The sequence below is a fragment of the Carettochelys insculpta genome, chromosome 6, assembly GCF_033958435.1.
Source record: "Carettochelys insculpta isolate YL-2023 chromosome 6, ASM3395843v1, whole genome shotgun sequence".
NCBI lineage: Eukaryota > Metazoa > Chordata > Testudines > Carettochelyidae > Carettochelys > Carettochelys insculpta.
The window spans coordinates 29,219,222-29,239,868 of record NC_134142.1 but is presented as its reverse complement, the minus strand read 5'-3'; the positions used below and the strand labels follow the sequence as shown (position 1 = coordinate 29,239,868).

At 45.2% G+C, this 20,647-nt stretch overlaps 1 protein-coding gene across 6 annotated transcripts in view; it reads right to left on the bottom strand.

The window, feature by feature from the left end:
* Window positions 1-20,647, bottom strand: part of DICER1 (dicer 1, ribonuclease III) — a 93,124-nt gene that overhangs the window by 26,840 nt on the left and 45,637 nt on the right. For 4 of the 6 annotated variants that reach the window (XM_074996565.1, XM_074996564.1, XM_074996563.1 and 1 more), the window contains exons 12-18: window positions 18,772-18,904; window positions 17,315-17,557; window positions 17,073-17,227; window positions 15,003-15,135; window positions 13,830-13,905; window positions 1,925-2,064; window positions 236-415 (exon numbers count right to left, since the gene is read on the bottom strand). In XM_074996565.1, coding sequence (XP_074852666.1) covers window positions 236-415; window positions 1,925-2,064; window positions 13,830-13,905; window positions 15,003-15,135; window positions 17,073-17,227; window positions 17,315-17,557; window positions 18,772-18,904 — 1,060 coding nt within the window. Of the gene's footprint in view, window positions 1-235; window positions 416-1,924; window positions 2,065-13,829; window positions 13,906-15,002; window positions 15,136-15,690; window positions 15,827-17,072; window positions 17,228-17,314; window positions 17,558-18,771; window positions 18,905-20,647 lie in introns of those variants that run through there. The other 2 variants (XR_012645904.1, XM_074996567.1) reach the window with 2 other exon arrangements.

Here is a 20,647-nt window from a genome sequence, read left to right as displayed (position 1 = left end):
CATTCTCAGTCAGATAATATAACATTACAATGAGAAAAGTTTGATAGAAAGAAGTTAAGCTGCAGAAATAACTATACATAAAACTCTAGGATACTTGGAGACCCCGTTTTCAAGGTTGCTCCAACTACAGAGAGGTGATATCTTGTCTAGTCTCTGGCCTGCCTTAGTGCTCTGAGTCATGAACAGTGGTAGGACTGTCAGGCACAGAAGGGTAATAGAAAATTAAATTCATTACCTGAGGTATAGGTTTGGCTGTCAGTATTCCAAAGCATCTTGTTGTATCCTCAGGAGGATACAGCTTTCGCCTCCTAAAGTTGAGCTCATCAGGCAAAGGGGTAGTTAACACCATTCCTATTACATACAGATAACAGGGATGATCAGGTTTGGGGTAACTATCTCTCAAACATTCTGGAATCTACAATCAAAGAGAGAAAAATACATGAATATGACTTTCAGCAAAGTTCACATGAATTCTCATTCCTAGGAAAAATATTTCCAAAGACCTATTGCGATTACCATAAAACAAAATTACATTCTATTAAAGCTTTTGAAGTAATGTTCCTAAAAGGAAGAAACTGAAAATGTACCCCAACTAACCTGAATTCTCTCTCTCTCTCTTTTTTTTTTTTTTTTTTAAAAAAAAAAACAAAAACAAAAAACACCCATTATAACTGGTCTTCAGACTGCTTGCAGGTTGGGGGCAAAACCAGACCTCACAGTCACTAGGCAGCAGAATGCTTCATGCCCAGAACTTCCTGCTTGCTGATGCAACTACTGTTTTCCTAAATTAACAATTGTGTTAATTATACACTGAAAAACATAAGTCTCTCCTATTTCAGACCACTAGTGTAATTTTCCCTATCAATAAAATTAAAGTTTTGAGTGCTACTTTCCATCTCTGTCTCTGGATGATCCCCTTAATGTCCAGACTCTATGGACCTGGCTTTTTGAGAAATAAGTTTTTGTATAAAGGTTGCACAATTCTTCCAATTCTTCATACTGCTACGATTCAAATTTTCTCAGTAGTATGACTCCAGAATGAGAAATAAGTTCAACCTTCAATTATGTACACCAAAAAATTAGGCAAACTATATATACACCCTATCTTTCTTGGCTGAGGAATGAGGCCATAGAATTAATTTGCCTAAAATGACACTGGTTGAAGTTTGGATAACTAATCTCTTCATTTAAGTGAACATAGTGCATTCATAATCACCACTTGACTGACCTACACGGTTCCTACAAAGAAAGCTGAAACCTCTCTGCTCATTATTGCCCTTAAGAAAAAGTATTTGCTATTTGATAGAAGAGTGAGGTTTACTATTTTGTAGGTGTGAAAAATGTTCCATACAAAGTGTTCCATTACATAAAAAACTACGAGATGGTCTTTCAAGACTCCATCAGGGATAGAGAGCTCTCTTTATGATGTACAGAAGAAGAGAAAACCCAAATCTGTACCGCTAGAAATTTCCTTCCTCCTTCCCCCCCCACCCCCATTCGCCCCAAGACGGAAAAAATGCCTAAAATTTAATGATTTCTTTTTGTTTCCATCAGCAAACTTTGAAGGCTATAACATACACAGTAATTATGCATGGTACGAAATGCAACTAGGTAATCTTTTTAAACAAAAAAGAATCTCATCTATCATGAAAGAAACATTTTGATTGCTCTTGCAGCTGGTACGTACCCTCTTTTCTTTAAAAGAGACATGGACACGAAGCTAGAAGTCAGTGCCATTTGTATTTTATAAATGTGGAGACCATCCTGCTAAAAGTTTAAAAACACACCTTTGTAATAAAACCTTCAATTGTGAAAGTACTCCTTTGTCAGACAAGTTAGAAATTTAAACTTAGAAAATGTGTCTTCTTTCCAGCCAACAACAGAATATAAATCTTAGATGTGGACAGCAATGAATGATACTAACAGCTTTAGGGTAGCATTGCCTTCGTTTTGTAGACCCCGGTCTACCTGGAACACTGGTTTCTTCTTCATCATGTAAATCAAGCTCCTCCTCATACTTAACCGTTTCTTTTCCAACTGGCATCAAGTGATCATCCAGTTCACCTACATTTTATTGAGCACAGATGAATACTTGTATGAATAATCACATTTTAATTCTTCCAGTATTATGGATTAGCAGAGTTCATTCAATGAAAACCATATTACCTGCAAGATGCAGCTGAAGGTGTCTCAGCACTGCATATGGCCCATGCCAGTTGACTCAGTCTTGCAGTGACCCGAGCTAAGGGACTGTAACTGTGGTGTGCATGTTAGGGCTCAGATTAGAGCCTAAGCTCTAGCTCCCAGCAAGAGTGGAAGGTCCCAAGGACTAGGCTGTAGCTCAAGCCTGAACATCTGCACTGCTATGACACAGCCCAAGCCCTGCAAGCTTGAGTCAGCTGAGACAAACCAGCCACAGGTGTCTGACTACAGTGCAGACACGCCCTTAGAGGCTACATAATATCTGGGTAACCTCACTAATAGTGAGAACATGCTAATTATGATACACATTCACAGCTTTAACAACCTAGTACCAATTAAAGTTGCTAATTTGTTCTGAGCAAAAATATTGGGAGAATTCTAAAGTACATTCTGAAGCTGACATGGAAAAAAGTTCCTACACCAGTTAAAGGGAGTCTGTAACTGAATTACTTGATTGGACTAACTTCCACACATGAATCTCCACTACCCAGGATTTCTTACTTTTTTCTCCTTTTGAGATGTACAGATTTTTTTTGTACTGGTTTAGTGCACCATTAACAACATTTTACTGGATTCTGTTTTTAAAACACTATGTAAGAAAAGTACTTGCAACATGTTTAATAACAGCAATAAATCTGAAGTCAGCATAAGATTTTTCATTTTTTGACCATATTCTATGGCTCAGAGAAAATTTACTTTGTCCTCTTTAGGAAAGGGAGTTACTTACTTGTTACTGGAAATTCTTTGAGACGTGGGGTCACTGTATTCCACATGGAGTAAACATGAATATCATGAGCCCAAGATAAGAAAAATCTTGCAAATAATGTGCATTGGTCTGTGTCTGTGCCCTGGTTCCCCTAATGCACTGCACTGGGGATATAAGGAGAAGCACAGACCTGGGACCCTCCAAATCTCTATACAGCAGATCCCTGACTAACATGTAGGTTGCATTCTTATGCAACCCTGGGTAAGTCAAATTTCACGTAACTAGGGAGGAACCAGGAAACTGACCAGCACAGCAGCAGTGCTCAGTTTCTCTGATCTTGTCAGTGGTGGCATCCAAGATCCAGGCTTTCGGCTGACAGGAGCTGGGAAACTCGTCAGTGCGGGTAAGTTTCCCTGCTCCCCTGAACAGCGGACAGCCTGGAGCCATGTGTCAGCTCCCCACCACTCAGAGTTGCGTTAAACTCACATACTTAGAACTGGAGTGCACATATCTCAGGGTTCTACTGTTCCACAAATCCATTTGTAATTCAAAGCATGTCATGGAGTACAGATAGAAACATCTTGAAGAACCTTCAGTTACATGTAAGTAATCCCCTTTTCTTTGTGTGCCGGTCCCTATTCAAAGAGGAAGGGGATACAGATGCTTGCAGCACTGGAGCTCCAAAAGCTATGTTAACAGAAGAGGCTTGGGATAATATATACGGGCTTTGTAAAACTGTTACTGGAAGTCAAGGTTGTCACCTTAAGGGTCTTTGAGAGAAGCTATAAGCTTTCTTGGCTCTAATGGAAGAGATGAACTGATTAGAGAAAAAAACTCATTTCTCATCCAAGCTCAAGAGAATGCTGGAGGCATGAGGCTTTAGGAAAAATACTAACAAGTGAATCCACTATTTAGAATTTAGAAACTGAGGATGAATTCCAGACAAAAAAAAATTTTTTATTTTTGTGAAATGTAGCTTAGGATGCATCCATGATGGGCTTAATCGCTTTCCTGTTTGACATAATGGCAACCATGAAGGTGACTTCCTTCCTCATCATCAGTTCTAGTTCTACAAGACTGAGGTTCTACTGTGGCATTGGCTTCATTACTGGTAGGTAAGTCCCAGTCAAACCTTTAAGGAACCTGGTTGATACTGAATGAGTAAAGAAAGTTACAAGATGGCATGCTCTGATGCTACTAGATGAGGCCACAGTGAGCAAACAGAGATTTGGATGGCTTGAAAGTGAGGACATAGTTTAAAATAGAACAAATGCCAGGACTAGTTCTGTTGTGTCCAGATACGGAACTACTCCATGTGGCTAGGTTACATCTTCTAGTAGAATGATTCATGTTGTTATTCAGAATAGTAGATTTTTTCATGTCTATGCAGATTCCCAAGGATACCAAAAACAGAATAATGTACTGCATATCTTGAAATCTCTTCTAATGCAATCTGAAGATCTGCTACTGACGTCTACCATAGTTCTTAGCATTGCCTAGAGTCACTAGACCTCTAATCATTATGTTGCTCCTCTGCACTCTCTCCAATTTCTCCACATCTTTCTTGTAACATGGTGCCCAGAACTGGACACAGTACTTCAATTGAGGCCTAATCAGAGCAGAGAACAGCAAAAGAATTACTTCTCAGGTCTTGCTTATTACACTGTTAATGCATCCCAAAATATTTTTTCTTTTTTTTTTTTTTTTTTTTTGCCAACAATGGACCAGGTCCAAGTGTAAAAGAAATTGAGAGTCCTGGAGGACTAAAATATCCTCTTTTGTAGTGTACGTTTCAGTCATTTCTCAAGTACACCAGGACCTGACTGTCAGTTCTGCTGGAACTGGAGCCATGACAGTCTTAGTTGTGAGCAGCTACTTTCAGGACCATGCAGTTACAGCTGCAGGCAAAGGTCCCATCTGGTGCTCTTCATCTTTACTGGTAGGTGACGGTACTTCAAAAATTTAGACGTTGAAGACAGCAGTGATGTTGGTAGCAGAGCCAGTAACATGGAAAAGTTCATTCTGTTCACTTTCCCTTTGTGGTCAGTAGGCTCAGGCAGCATGACAAGCAAAGACGTGCCTGATCTGGAAGGATTCTCTTCTCAGAGAAGACTATTTAGAGGGGGGGAGGATCTGTTTTGATGCTTGAAAGGGTTCTCTTCACTCTTATGAGACGCCCAGAACAACAGGTCTTTAGATGTAATTACATCAGAATTTAGAGTAGAGCAGCTCAAGTCTTCTAGCTGAGGTACTATAATTTCTCCCTAGCCTAAATCTGACAAGGCTTTCTTCATGAGATGCTTCCTTAGTCAAACTGCTCATCCATCTTGAGTCTGAGGTGGGGAGAAGACATGAACTTTCCTGAGACAGTAAAGACAATACTAGTGTTGAACACTGATCAGGAAAGAGAAAGGACAAGATAGAGTGTTTTTAAATCCCAAAATTCAGGCATAGTTTCCGCCCCCCTACTGAGGGGACAACAGCCTCTCTACCCAATAAAGCTATACTTCTGTTACAGAAAAACAATTAAAGCATATACAACCATATTTACAGAGATTACAAAAAAATTTGATGTGAGGATAGTTCTGATACTGATAATACTGATGGAGAGACTAAGATCACAGATAGAAGAAGATTTAGTGGATCAGCAAGTGGGATTCAGGAGAGAGAAGTATCACCATACAGCAGATATTGTCACTAAGACTGACAGCGGAGTAAGCTCGATGAAAGAACATCTATAATCGCTTCATTGATTTTCAGAAGGCATTTGACAATATAGCTCAGAAAGTGACTTGGGCAGTATTGGAATTGTATGGCGTGGATAGCAGACTGATAGGTTGTTGAAGGATATCAGTGACAATGCGGAAGCACCGGTGAGAATGTGCAGGGAGTTAGTTTAGAATGAGTAGAGGTACGAGACAGGGAGATCCGATATCGCCAAGTACATTCATCACACATCTAGAGAGAGCAATGGACAATATCAAGGAAGAGGTAGAAGGGATATCTGTGCACAGGCAAAGAATTAACAACTTGAGGTTCGCAGATGAGGTGAAGCTCGTGAAAATGGAGCAGGTGCTAAACGAGGAAAGGAAGCAGTACAAAAACTGATTATGAACATTGATAAAACAAAAACAATAGTATTTGGACATAAGGAAAGAGGAAGGAAGTTCAGTGTAAATGGGAACTGAACTACAGAATTTCACATATCTGGGGTGCAACATAGTGCATGATCGAGATTGAGAGAAGGAAATAGTGGCTAGAATAGCAAAAGCAAGAGCGAGTTTGAAAGCAATGGATAAAATATCGAAATGCAAAGCGATTAGCTTAGGAATGAAGCTGAGCGCCTGGAAAACATATATTCAGCACCATGTTGTACAGATGTGAGATGGGCAACAACAAAACATTCAAAGAGAAGGATATTGGAATTCGAGAGGATTTGTTATAGAAAGATCCTGAGAACAGGACGGATGCAGAAGGCCACCAACGAGAAACCGTATAGGAAGATACAGTTGAAAGAGAACGTACTGCAAAAGGTCATACAACGGAAGTTACAGCTATTCAGACATATCTGCAGAATGAACGATGAACAAAAAAATCAAGACCCTGGTATTCAGCATAAAGGATGGTTTGAATAGGAGAGGCAGATCTCACAGAGAATGGGTAGATGATATAGTAGATTGGTGCGGAGTCAGTCTGCAGAAATTAAGTCACTCCACACTGGACAGAGAAAGATGTAAGAAAATAGTGAGAGGCATCAGACACCAATGGATGCTGAGCCCATGGTTGTTGATTATGATGATGGTTCTAGACACTGGAAGATTGACTAGGGCCGCATAGTGGTAAGAAGGATTGGAGAAAAGAGAAGTTACTCACCGTAGTAACGATGGTTCTTCGAGATATGCCCCCGTGGGTGCTCCACGATAGGTGTCGGGCTCGCCACGGCGCTGCAGGTTGGATCTTTCCAGCAGTTTCTGCTGGACTGCGCATGCGCCAGCGCGTGCCACTCCCTTGCGCGCTCCCGGCCACGTGCGCGATCCGGTCCCCGCCAGTGCCTTGACCAACCGCCTTGGATGCTCCTGAAAAATACTAAACAGAGGTCCGAAGCGGGGAGGATAGGCGGGTGGTGGAGCACCCACGGGGACACATCTCGAAGAACCATCATTACTACGGTGAGTAACTTCTCTTTCTTCCTTGAGTGTCCCCGTGGGTGCTCCACGATAGGTGACTACCCAGCAGTAACCCAAGATAGGAGGTGGGTAAATCGGTTTATGTGCAGCTTGTCCCCGAGAGGACCGCTGTCGAGAGACGGGTATCCTCTTGGAATACCCTGTGAAGGGCATAATGCTTGGCGAAGGTGTCATAGGATGACCAGGTCGCCACTCTGCAAATGTCTTTTAGCACAATGCCCTTGAAAAAGGCTGTTGATGCCGCCACCGCCCTAGTGGAGTGAGCCCTGGGCGCAGCCAGTAAAGGAGTCTTTCTAAGTTCGTAGCACATTTTTATGCAGGATACGATGTGCTTCGAGATTCTCTGCGAAGAGAGACCTTCTCCTTTTGATTTGGGAGCGAGAGAGACTAGGAGTCTATCCGTTTTCCAGAAGGACTTAGTCCTGTCTATAAAGAAAGCCAGCGCCCTCCTCACGTCCAGGAGGTGTAGGCGCGCCTCTTTGTTGGAGTTATGAGGCTTTGGATAAAACGAGGGTAAAACTATAGGTTCGTTAATATGAAACTCTGAAGAAACTTTGGGAACAAAGGCTAGATGCAGCCGTAAGGTTACCGCCTCCTTGGAAAATACTGTGCAGGGTGGCATTGCCATAACTGCCGCAAGCTCGCTCACCCTGCGAGCTGACGTGATTGCAAGAAGGCGGTCTTTATCGTAAGGAGACGGAGGGAAACCGTGGCTAAGGGTTCAAATGGTGGTCCCGTTAGCGCATTAAGCACCAGGTCCAAACTCCACGAAGGTGGAAGCGGTTTCCGAGGGGGGTATAGGTTTACCAGTCCTTTGAGGAACCTGGTAACTATGGGATGGGCAAACAACGTGTGCCCTTCCTCTTCCTGTCTGAAAGCCGATATAGCGGCAAGGTGGACCTTCAACGAGGATAGGGAGAGTCCGCCTCTCTTGAGGTCCAGTAAGTACTCTCGTATTACAGGTATAGGCGTAGCAAGGGGGGCTAACTGCTTGGTAGAACACCATGCAGTGAATCGAGTCCATTTTTGCTTATAGGTCTTCCTGTTGGAAGACCTCCTGCTACTTTCTAGGACTTGTTGCACTCCCTCCGTACACGTGCTCTCTAGGGAGCTGAGCCATGGACTAACGATGCTTGCAGTCGCAGGCCTCGGGGTGTGGATGCACTATGGACCCCTGGGCTTGTGTGAGCAGATCCGGTGCCACCGGTAGGGGCATCGGTGGACAGTCTGACACGCGCAGGAGTAAGGGGAACCATTGCTGTCGATCCCACGTTGGGACTACTAGTATCATCGGGCTCTCTCTCTCCTGGCTTTCTGCAAGACTTTGTGGATAAGCACTGTGGGAGGAAATGCGTAGAGCAGGGGGCCCCTCCACGAGATCGTGAATGCGTCCCCCAGGCACCCCCGTCCCAGTCCCGCCCTGGAGCAGTATTGTGGGCACTTCTTGTTGTGTTGAGTGGCAAACAGGTCTATCTGGGGAAATCCCCATGCGTGAAAAATCGGTCGTAGCAGACCGGAACGGATCTGCCACTCGTGTGTGAGTGCGAAGTGCCTGCGCAGCTGGTCGGCCTTCACATTGCGAGCGCCTGGTAAATACGAGGCTTTCAAGGTTGTATTGTTGGCGATGCACCAGTTCCACAATCGGACTGCTTCCGCACATAAGGCACGGGACCGAGCTCCTCCTTGCCAATTTATATAAAACATGGTGGAGGTATTGTCTGTACTGATCCCGACTACTTTGCCTTGTATATGGTCTTGAAAGTGTTTCCAGGCGTTAAATATACTGGAGCTCAAAGCAGTGTTCATGTGTAGTGACTGTTCCGTGGAGGACCACGGTCCTTGTATCACCTTTTCGTCCATGTGTGCTCCCCACCCTATGTGGGAGGCGTCGGTAGTGAGAAAAACAGATATTTGTGGTTGGTGAAAGGGCACCCGTTAGCATGTTCTTGGGGTTCACCCACCATTGCAGGGATCTGCGCACCTCTGTCGTGGGCAACACCACCCTGTGGACGGTGTGTGCTGCCGGTTTGTAGATGCTCGCCAGCCAGTGCTGCATGCTGCGCATATGCAATCGGGCGTTCTGTACCACAAACCTTGCTGCTGCCATGTGGCCCAGCAGCTGTAAGCACGTCAGAACCGGCACCGTAGGGCTGAAGGTGATGACTTGCACGAGGGAACCAATGGCGCAAAAGCGGGCATCTGGTAGATAAACCCTTGCTGTGATGAAATTTATACGTGCCCCTATGAACTCTATATCCTGTGCGGGGTCTATCTTTGATTTTGCCAGATTGATGACCAGGCCCAGCGAAGAGAACGTGTCTGCTGTGACGCGTATCATGCGAAGTACCTCCTCCTTCGAGGTCCCTTTCAAGTAGGCAGTCGTCCAGATATGGGAATATAAACACCCCTTGTCTGTGCAGGTAGGCTGACACCACTACCAAGGTCTTGGTGAAGACTCTGGGGGCCGAGGAGAGGCCGAACGGCAGAACCTTGTACTGAAAATGTTCTTTGCCTACCATAAACCGGAGAAAACGCCTGTGAGCCGGGTGAATAGTTATGTGGAAATACGCGTCTTGTAAGTCAAGGGCTGCGAACCAATCTCCATCGTCCAGTGCCATAAGTATAGAAGCGACTGTGATCATCCGAAAGCATTGCTTGCGCAAGTACCAGTTGAGGCCTCGAAGATCTAGGATGGGCCTCCAGCCTCCTGTCTTTTTCTCTGTGAGGAAGTATCTTGAGTAGAACCCTTTCCCTCGGAGTTGCTCCGGCACTCTTTCCACTGCCCCTATAAGCATAAGATGGTCTACCTCCTGCTTGAGTCTTGCTTCGTGGGAGGCGTCCTTTAGGTGGGGTCTGGGTGGAGGTCGTGGCGGTGGGAGCAACTGGAAGGGAATCGCGTAACCCGTGGCTATGATCTCCAGTACCCATTTGTCTGTGGTGATCTTTTGCCACTGGTCGTAGAATGGTCGGAGGCGATGGTGGAATAGTAAGCTTCGGATGACATTGCGCGATAGTAGTGATAGTGCAGCCCTCGATCTGTGTGTCAAACTTGTGGCCTTTGGCCCTGCCCCGAGGATGCACGGCTCTGTTGAGAACGTCGCCTGGGAGTTCTGTACTGTTGGTGCTGTTGATGTCGCCCTTACTCGTAGCCCCTGTGGTACTGGGGACGCTGTGGTTGATACTGGTATCGTCTTTGTTGGGGGTAATACTTTTTCTTTCTGTATGGAGGGGTGTAAATCCCCAAGGTCCTGAGAGTAGCTCTTGAGTCCTAACTGGAATGAAGGACCGAGTCAGTTGATTCAGCAAACAGCTTCTGCGTGTCAAAGGGGAGATCAACGATCTTCGCCTGCAGATCCCTCGGGATACCCGATGTCTGGAGCCAGGACTCCCTGCGCATGACCACTGCCGTAGCTGTTGAGCATGCTGCCATATCCGCTACGTCTAGGGCGATCTGAACTCCTGTCCTCGAGGCTGTGTAGCCTTCCTGCACGATGGCCTTGAGCACCAGCTTCTTGTCCTCTGGAAGCGAGTCCATGAGGGAAGTCAGCCTGGAATAGTTGTCGAAATTATGGTTCGCTAGATGCGCTGCGTAATTCGCCATTCTCAACAGTAGGGTAGAGAAGTAGACCTTTCTGCTGAACAACTCTAGTTTCTTGGCATCTTTGTCCATTCCTCGTCTTGTACTGAGAAGTTTTCGACCTCTGTTGAGACGATTCCACCACCAGAGAATTTGGTTGCGGGTGGCTGAACAGGAACTCCATGCCCTTCGCTAGGACGAAGTACTTCTTATCCACTCTCTTGTTTATAGGCGGAGTGGACGCAGGGGTCTGACATATTGTGGTGGCAGACTCCATGATTGCTTCATCAAGCGGAATAGCTATTTTGGAAGAGGCCGGAGGTCTCAGGTTTTTAAGGAGCTTATGGTGTTTCTCCTGCACCTCTGCTGTTTGGATGTCTTGCGTGAAGGCCACCCTTTTAAACAGCTCTTGGAACTGTTTGAGATCGTCCGGGGGATGGAGGTCCCCTGGGGCCGTGGCCTCGTCAGAGGAAGATAGCGAGGAACCGCTAGGGTAAGCCTCTCTGGACCCCTCTGGGTCCTGTTGACGGTGGTACATCCTCTCGCTAGATACTTGTAAGGGAAAATCTCGGGGTTCCAGAATCAACTCCCCCTGAGATATCTGCGTTTCCGTCCCCATCCGCGATTGCCCTCGGGGATATCGAACCATCTGGGGGGATCTGTCCCTGGGAGTATGCCTATGGTGTCTATGCCCCGTGTGATAGGGGCAACCATGGCAACACGGGCACTGTTCCAGAGATGGAGACCTGGACCACTCTGGAGGCGCATACCCCCTGCGTCTGGGGGAGCGAGATCGTCTGGGTGATTGAGATAATGGAGAGACTGATTTGTGGCAGTACTCCAGAGGTTCAAAGCCCAGGAAGGGCGATGGTGGTCCGAGCCATGGTGATGCTGGCTGTAGGAACGGGGATGGGGGCTCAGGGTATACTGGAGGTGACCCCTGCCGCCTCGTTGGAGTCCGCAGCATAAGTGGAGGGCTTAGAGCGAGTAGCCCTGCAGCCCTGTCTGGAGAAGGGCTGCGGTGCCGGGTTTTCTGTGCTGCCTTTCCCCTCCCTTGTGGGGCTGGCTCTGCCCCTTTCCGCATCAGGGATCTCGGCCCCGCTGTCTGCGCCATGCTCCGCTGTGGTGCCGCGCGGGTGGTCTCCCCCAGTGCCTGCAGGCCGCGTGCCTACGAGCTCTGCACCGCCGGTTCCCCGGGGGTCGGTGCCGCTGGTTCCAGCGCTTGCCTGGCCGCTGCCCTGCCCGCGGTGCGGGGCGGCTGTTTGATTATCGGAGGCTCAGCCTCTGCCACGTGCGTCTCCGCACCGCCACCGCTCAGCTGTGACTGCGGCTGGGGGCTATGCGCTCCACCCGTCCCGCTCGCTGTGGCTGCCGGCAGGGATCGGGTTGGTGAAAGCTTCCTCCGTTTTTGCGCTGATGGGGCTAGGGAAGCAGCTTTCCTTTTATGGGCCCCTGCGGGTCCCTCCTGCTGAGGCCGCTCGGGCGCTTCTGGCTGGAGGGCCTTGCCAAAGAGCAGCATTTTCAGCCGCATCTCTCTGTCCTTCCTTGCTCTGGCTGTGATCTCTGAGCAGAAGGAGCATTTCTGGGTGACATGAGATTCCCCGAGGCACCTAATGCCCTGACTGTGCCCATCGGAGGCCGGCACCGCTTCGCGACATGACTCTCACTTTTTGAATCCTGAAGAGGACATTGTGGTGAGTCTTTGAGTTCTTAATAGGGTACTCAGCACCTTCTCTGTGCCTGTTCCCCTCTTGGACTCAGCCTGCCGCGGCAGGAGGCCTAATGGCCTTACGTCCCTGGGCCTCCGCTGCTCCGCTTGCTACTAAGGCTGTAAAACTTTACTTTTTATTTTTTTTTTATTTTTTTTTTGAAAACAATAACAAGCTACCTTAAGCTAAAAGGCTGAAAAAGAAACTCTAAACACTTTAAAAACATTAAATACGCTAACTCTGGCCGTAGCCTGAGCGGATTCCATCTGCAGCCGATGGCGGTTAGAGAGGAACTGGCGGGGACCGGAACGCGCACATGGCTGGGAGCGTGCAAGGGAGCGGTGTGCGCCGGCGCATGCGCGGTCTGGCAGAAACTGCTGGAAAGATCCGACCTGCGGCGCCGGGGCGAGCCCGACACCTATCGTGGAGCACCCACGGGGACACTCGAGGAAGAAGGATCAGTTCATACCTCCTTATATCCTTGGTGCAGAGCCCAGAAAAAACCTGGGCTTAGAAGCAGATGAACTCACACTACTTTCAAGATCTATCTGGATTCAGGTGCGTATGCATACTCACATATGGAACACACATCAGGACTAGCATGTAAAGAACACTGAGTTCTCAAATATTATATAGTTAACTAGAGAATCTGCCTCTTCAAGCATTAAATTTTGGGATGTACATAATACCTTTTGTTACTACTGTTTGAACTTCTCTAGCCCGGCACCCTTGGGACCTGACTGGTGCCAAGCGAGAGAATTTAATGGACCATGGGAAGTCAATATTATCTAGCACATTACCAATACTTCCACTGCTTATTGGGCTCTTAGAAGACATTTAAAGGTAAATTACAGCTATGTAACAGCACAGAACACCGAGAGCCAGGACTGATAGCTGTAAACAAACTTCCTGGGACCACAGGAAACTTGGCCAAACCCATGACAAGTGGTAGTCCAACTAACTAAATTAATGCTGGATTATGGATGTCACTGGACAAGAGTGCACCAGATTAGAGCAGTTCAGCCTATACTGAATTTAAAAAGTCATTCTGTGATAATCTCATGGGTGAGACATACAGCTCAAATTATATCAGAACCCTGAAATGCGATTTGTTGGCTGACATTAATTTTTGTCCAATATAAAAAGCATATTTCATGTCAGCCACTGTTACCACAACTGATATTAAATTTACCATTTAAAACCACAGAAATTAAGTGGTGATATTCCCTTTATAACCATAACTCTACAAGGATGCATGTTAAATTGTTTCATTACATATATGATATGATCACAACAGAGAACACTGTGCTACAGGAATTAAACCATAAACTCTTCTACCATACGATATATGGCAGAAGTTTTTACATACAACTTTCCAAAAGCCTCACTATAAAGATTTTTTTTCCTTAACCAAAAGAGATATGTTTGTTGTTTTCAAAGTCTCTTACCAATTTTGTGAAGTTTTTCACAGCAAACAAGAGCTACCACTCTCTCAGCCAGTCTTGCACAACTCATTGGGGGACCCTAGAAATATTTCACAAAATATTTCAAATCCATATTTAACAGTATCTAGCTGCCAATATATTTTAACAGTTAGAATTTAACATAAATGCTATAATTGTTTAATAATCTCAAACAGAACAGACATTACAACTCATTACAAGAGTACCCGATTTTTAAAACATCATCAACTCTTATGTTGCCTATAAAGAGAGCAGAAATGTAGTACAGGTTGTACCTCTCTCATCCAACCCCCTCGGGACCTGAGTGGTCCCAAACATGGGGATTTGCAGATGAGGGTAGGTCAGGCCAGCTGCTCCCACTCTTGTAGGGGTCCCCCTCAGGATAGTCAGGCTCTTTCCCTCCCCCCCGTCGGGGTCCCCACAGCTACAGGGTTGCCGGCTCCCAGGCTCTGACGAGGGTCTCTGCAGCTGTAGAGCTGGTGGTGGGACTTGGTGTCACAGGCCAGCTCCCTCCCTTCCACTCGCTCCTACCAGTGGGGCTCCTAACCAGGCTCCCAAGTGGGGCTGGGCTCCCCACAATGGAGCTTCCCAACATGAGCCAGGCTCCCAGTAGTGGGGTTCCCCAACCTGGCTCCTTGACCTGGGGCTGCTCAAGGGGCTCCAAAGAGTGGACTCCCGGCACCAGGCACAGCTGGAGCTCTCTGGTCCAGGTACTCTCCCCTCCAGCAACATCCATGGTCCTGCCAGACGAGGGATGCTGCTAGATGAGAGTTTTAACCTGTATTACTATTTAAATTTAAAAATACAGATAAAGGTTGAGGGGATGCCAATATGACAAACAGCCGCCTTCAAACATTGTTTGTTATTTCTCATTGAATTCATTGATGGTTTTTGAACTTGAAGAAATATGACACCACAGAATTCTGGAGCACATACAGCAACTCAGCTAGGCAAATGTGTATATATCTGAGGCTATGGGAAAAACAATGAAAAAGTTGCTGAGAAAACTGACTATCAAAAAGAAAAAGCAGATGCAATATGCAAGTAGTTACAGTGTGCGCAACAGCAAAAGAATAAAGTACGTATTGGCTATGAGTTAATGCCAATGGAAAATACATTCATAATTCACTTATTTCGATCCCTGTACCAAGTACTTACAACAATAGCGGCTCGAAGAGGTGAGTTGATAGGCAGATAAAGAGTTGAGTAAAATGTATTATCAGGTAGTTCCCGGGTTTTACACTTAGGAGCCAGATGAGTAAATGGATCACTTGGTAATCGTGCGCAGTACCTAATTTGACAATAGATTTTAAAAAAATCTCTCTTCCTAAACGTGAAAGCATGATTCTATGTACAGCTCACAGACACTCTCAAATTACTAATGCAGAAAATATGAAAGATTTTAGTCCTCTCTAGAATTTCCAAATATTAATAAAGTGAAGTAAAATGATTTAATGTAGTCATCCAATACCCTTAAGACAGTTCACAGTCTTTCAGAAATATAGAGTGGGAAGATTATATGTGGCCTCTCTCAAGAGGTAACTAAGTATCCAGCCATTTGATAGCCGAGTGGTGGAATTTATTAAACAGAAATGACGGCCCGTATTTCACACAACTTTTTATAACAGACGTGGGGAACCCTCAGTCAGCTGTCTGGATTCAGATTGAGGCTACCCCGGATCTGGACCCCAAGTCTCCGGGCTCTCCTCCCCAGATTCCAGCCCATGGCAGGGTTGGAGATGCAGAGCCCTGAGACTCACTGGCTGGATCAGGCAAGCCAGGGCTGAATCTAAACCAGGGGTTCTGCCAGGGGGTCAGAGGGGGAGAAAGAGGAGGGAAGGAAAAGGCTCAGTACAGCACTGCTGCCGCTTGCTGCTGCTCCCCCACCCAGGGGAAGGAAGGAGTGGCATCAGCCTGGGCGGGCCACACTGTCCAGAGGTTCATCCTATATTCCAGCCAATCAGAGCAGTGGAGGGTGGTGCCTGGGAGCAGAGGGACAGGATTCAGAGCTATGTGCATGCCCAGGTAAGCTGTACCGTGTTACCCAAACCCCACACCCGTGACTGCTCCTGCACCCCCTCCCATCCATAGCCCCACTCCCAGCCGCCTCCTACCCCTTCCCCTCCCCAAACTGTCTACCCAGCCTGCTCCTGCCCCCTCCCAGATGCCTCACACCCATCCTGATCCCTCCGTTCCAAATCCCACCCCTCAAACCTTCTTATACCTATGTGACCCTATCTCCCCCACAAAATATGGGACACAGGGGAATGATGCCATCCCAGACAAAATAGGACCCAACCTGGGAATCAGGCAGTGGCTGACACATGGGAGCTGTCACCCTGCTGGGAAGGCTGGGGTGGAAGGGCATGGTTCTCGTCTACTCTACAATTTGGGACACCAGGAACAGAGGTGCTGCCCTGCCAGCAAAGCTCCTAGCTTTGACCAGCTGCGGGAAGCTGGGCTGGAGCCACACCGATACCAGTATGGCTAGGGCCAGCCAGGGGAAGCCGGGTGGCAGCTGCATGGGTTCGGCTCCTGGCTCCCTCTAGGCAGAGGAAGCCGGGCAGCAGCTGCACCATCAGGCAAGTCCGGGGCAGCTGAGCCACCAGGTGGGTCCAGCTCCCAGTTTCCCCAGCCGTGTAGAGCCAGAACTGGGGGCAGACACCTACTAAAGTGGAATACGAGGCAATCAGCCCCTTTTGCAAAATAAATCAGGATGCTCAGATGGTGCCTGATATATGGGACTGTCCCGCCCCAAACGGGACAGATGGCCACTCCACCTAACCCCCCCCCGCCCCCTTTTCATTTGTGTGGGCCCCAACTGATTTGTCTATGAGTCAGTAGGCCCCAACCCAACACATATTCTCCCACCCTGATTTATGCTCAAATCAACATAATTTAGTACTTTCCAGCAATGCATTAAGCAAAGGGAGTACACACCAATCATGTTATGTTCATATATCAAGCAGTTCTTATTAGACAGGGATTCCACATCATTAACGTCAACTATCAGAATTGGTATCCCTGTTGGCAGTAGGAGATGAATACTGAATGGATCTGACTACAGGTCTACTCTCTCAAACTCAGAGGTGAACCCATTCAGAACAGAGTTGAAGCGTGTTTGTAGGACTGTTATGGGAAAGTCAGTAGTGTCGTACTTTATGGTGCCCTGTTGTGTCAACGGAGAACTTCTATAAATGAGCACGTCAAAGTGAATTTGCCTCATACCTATTGATGTGTCCAATCGCAGTGTTAATTGTAACTCTTGGACTGCTATCATCTGGCCTCAATACATAGGGTGGAAAGATATCGTCATCATCCACGATGGGTTCAGCTTCAGTTTCACTAGTATCAACGGACTTGGAGCATTTGTTTCTGAGGATCTTAACATTTTCAGAACAGAATGTCATGAGAAACAGGCTATATTTGAATACTATGCAATGAAGAAGTATGTTTCTTTAGACACTTACCTTCTCAATTGCTTTGTAGGTTTTAAGATCTTCTTCAAAACTCTTGATTTTGTCCGTATCTGCTAACATGATATAATTTGAGATTGGTGCTCTGGCTCTTCCTTTGGATTGCACATAGGAACGGTATTCTGTGGGCAAATCAAAACGAACCACCAAATTGCATTTTGGTATGTCAACCCCCTCTTCAACAATACTAGTAGCAATAAGTAAGTTGGTCTCATGTGCTCGAAATTTTCGAAGTACCTATAAAAGTAACCAAGAAAAGAAAGATTAAGAAATATGCACAATACACAAACAATCCAGAAAAGTTTTGGAAAGCACTGGGGACAACTTCCTGGTGCAAGTGCTGAAGAAACCAACCAGCGGCCATGCGCAGCTCAACCTGCTGCTCACAAACATGGAGGAATTGGTAGGGGAAGTAGATGTGAGTGGCAAATTGGGCAGCAGTGATCACAAGATGGCTGAGTTCAGGATGCTGACCAAAGGAAGAAAGGCAAGCAGCAAAATACAGACCTTGCACTCCAGAAAAGCAGACTGGCTTGCTCAGGCATCAGATAGGCAGGGCCCCTGGGACGCTAACATGAGGGATAAAGGAGTCCAGGAGAGATGGCTGGATTTTAAAGATCCCTTATTAAAAAAGACACAGGAGTACATCATCCCGATGTGAAATAAAAAAAAACAAAAAGGAAATATGGTAGGTGACTGGCCTGGATTAAAAGAAAAATCTGAGTTTAAACGCAAAAAGAAAGCTTACAAAAAGTGGAAACTTGAAGAGATGACTAGGGAAGAATATAAATACATTGCTCAAACATGCAGGGGTGTAATGAGGAAAACCAAAAGTACAATTGGAGTTGAGACTAGCAAGGGATATGAAAAGGAACAAGAGAAGTTTCTGCAGGCATGTTAGCAACAGAAGGCTGGTCAGGAAGGTATGGGAAACTAAATGAAAGAGGGAGGTAACCGAGTGACAGAGGACATGGAAAAAGCTGAAGAACTCAATGCTTTTTTTTGCTCCTGTCTTTACAGACAAGGTCAGCTCCCTGAGTGCTATACTAGGCAGCCCTGTATGGGAAGGAGGTAGGCAGCCCTCAGTGAAAAAAAGATTAAACGTAAAAGTGAACTCAAAGATCTGAAATGTACTGTTATTACAAATATTCTACATAGCACTCAGGAAATGTCAAGACACCACTGGAGGAGAATTAGAAGGGTTGATGAAGTGACAAGCTAAGAAACCAGTTATACAGACCCATTTTTAGTTCTACCCAATTATGTACTTTGACAGCCCACATTTTCTAAACATGCTTTTTGTAAAAACATCTGCACCACAAACAAGTGTGCAGATCCATCACACAAGAATCCTTCCTGAGATTCCAGGAGTTAACGAACGCCGTTTTTGCCTGCAAAATAAAATTATTCTGAATATAGAAGTAGTTTTGAATTCTTTTCACTTAAGTTACCTCTTCTTGTTTTCTGAATTCTACTTCCATCTGTTTGTTGCGAGGCTGATTCTTTCCAATGCCATGTCCAGTTATAAAATTGCTGCTGATGTAGGCCAGCTCTGGATCCTGTTTGCCAGCTTCCTTTATCAACCTAAAATATTATACACATTTTGGGGTTGAGGTTGGCTGAGAAAAATCAAAGAATCTTTCATTTGTGAGACCTATATTTTGAAGTTTGGTAATCAGATATTTTGCCACCATATACAAATGGCCTTCATAATTTTTCCCCTATAACTCAAAGTTTATGGTGAAGACATCTGTAGAGATAATCAAAGCTAGACTGCATATATATGCACATACTTTAGGTCTATTATGGAAGAGTCTATACCTATAAAGGCTAACATTTTCAAAAGATACCAGTGATTATGGGATTCCTCAATCTGCTGATGTCCCACCTGAGACATCTTTAAGGGTACTTACTTTCCAGGTAGCACCAAGCATTCCAACTAAAACACAAAGGCCCTTCTTAGGGTATGTCTACACAGTGGTAAGAAACCTGCAACAAAGCTGCAGCTGGCCCACATCATCTGACTTGGGCTACAGCTATGGGTCTTTTAAAAAAAGAAAATCAGTGTAGACATTCAGGTTTGGGTCCTAGCAGGTTTGATCCATGTGTACACATCTCCCTAGAGCCTTCATGCTGGACACCCTAAAAGTCAGGGTCCCAACTCACTAGTCATTTGGTCAAAATCTACAAAGGACAAAACCTCAGAAACCAGCACCAAGTGTTCACACCAATTCTAAATGTTACAAACCTCTGTATTCAAACACTTTATACCTTTATCTATACTTGGTGTTAAATACATTCAATATGTATAAAATGTATATGTGTACAGATACACGTGTTTTGTTCTATTTATAAACAGCATGTTTTTCTACCACACTCCTTTACACAAATAAAAACCATCTTGAACATGAAGTGTAACATCCCATAACCTGCAAACATCTTTGTGTAGGTGGACCCCATCCACTATTTGTATAATAAAGGTTCAGTGCTCAAAGTTAACAAAGTTACTGAAACTACAGTAATTCCACAAGCACAGTACAAAACACTTTAAAAGCCCCTTTTGCTTCTTTGTAGGGTAATAAATAAGTTGGAACTAGGAGGAGAGATATACAGAAACAGTTTCACTGTTACAGAGAATTTTGTTGGAAGGCAAGTTTATTAGGTTATGTTAAAGAAACACCTGCATAATACAAAATGATATTTTCTATTCATATATGTTAAACTTAAGAAGCTTGCTGTAATGTTTTGTGCAATGAGAATAAAAATATGATTTTTAGCATTCTAAGTAAAATATAGAACCACGTCTCTTACTTAATCTGAATGTTTGCAGTGAGTGACTGGAATTAAAATTATATTATATAAATTCCTCTAATTAATACTGAACTTGGATCACAAAGTCAGCCTTTTGCATTTATTTTAAATAAGTCTGTTCTTTTAGCCTTTTAGGCCCAGAAGGGAAAGAGACAAAAAATCTGATTCTTATGGGCACAAAAGCCAAAAGTCTGTATATACAACACTAGTTTCATGATTAAGTAATGCAACTAACTGTGACTAGCAATTTTTTCAATTTGGACACATTGTGTGTATAATCACAGTACTTGCTTGTACAGTGCAATGCTCCACAGTGAATCCTCTGCACTGGTGATGAACCCAGGATCCCCGGTTCTAAAAATCTGTTTTTATTGCCTGCACTGAAAGACTCTGTGCGATAGATTAAAGGCTATAGAAAATCTGGAGGTCAGTTATATACCAGATTTAAAAAAAAAAAAAAAAAAAGTCAGACCCTAAAAATCTTCATCTTTGTTTCTTCCTATAGATGGTATTTCT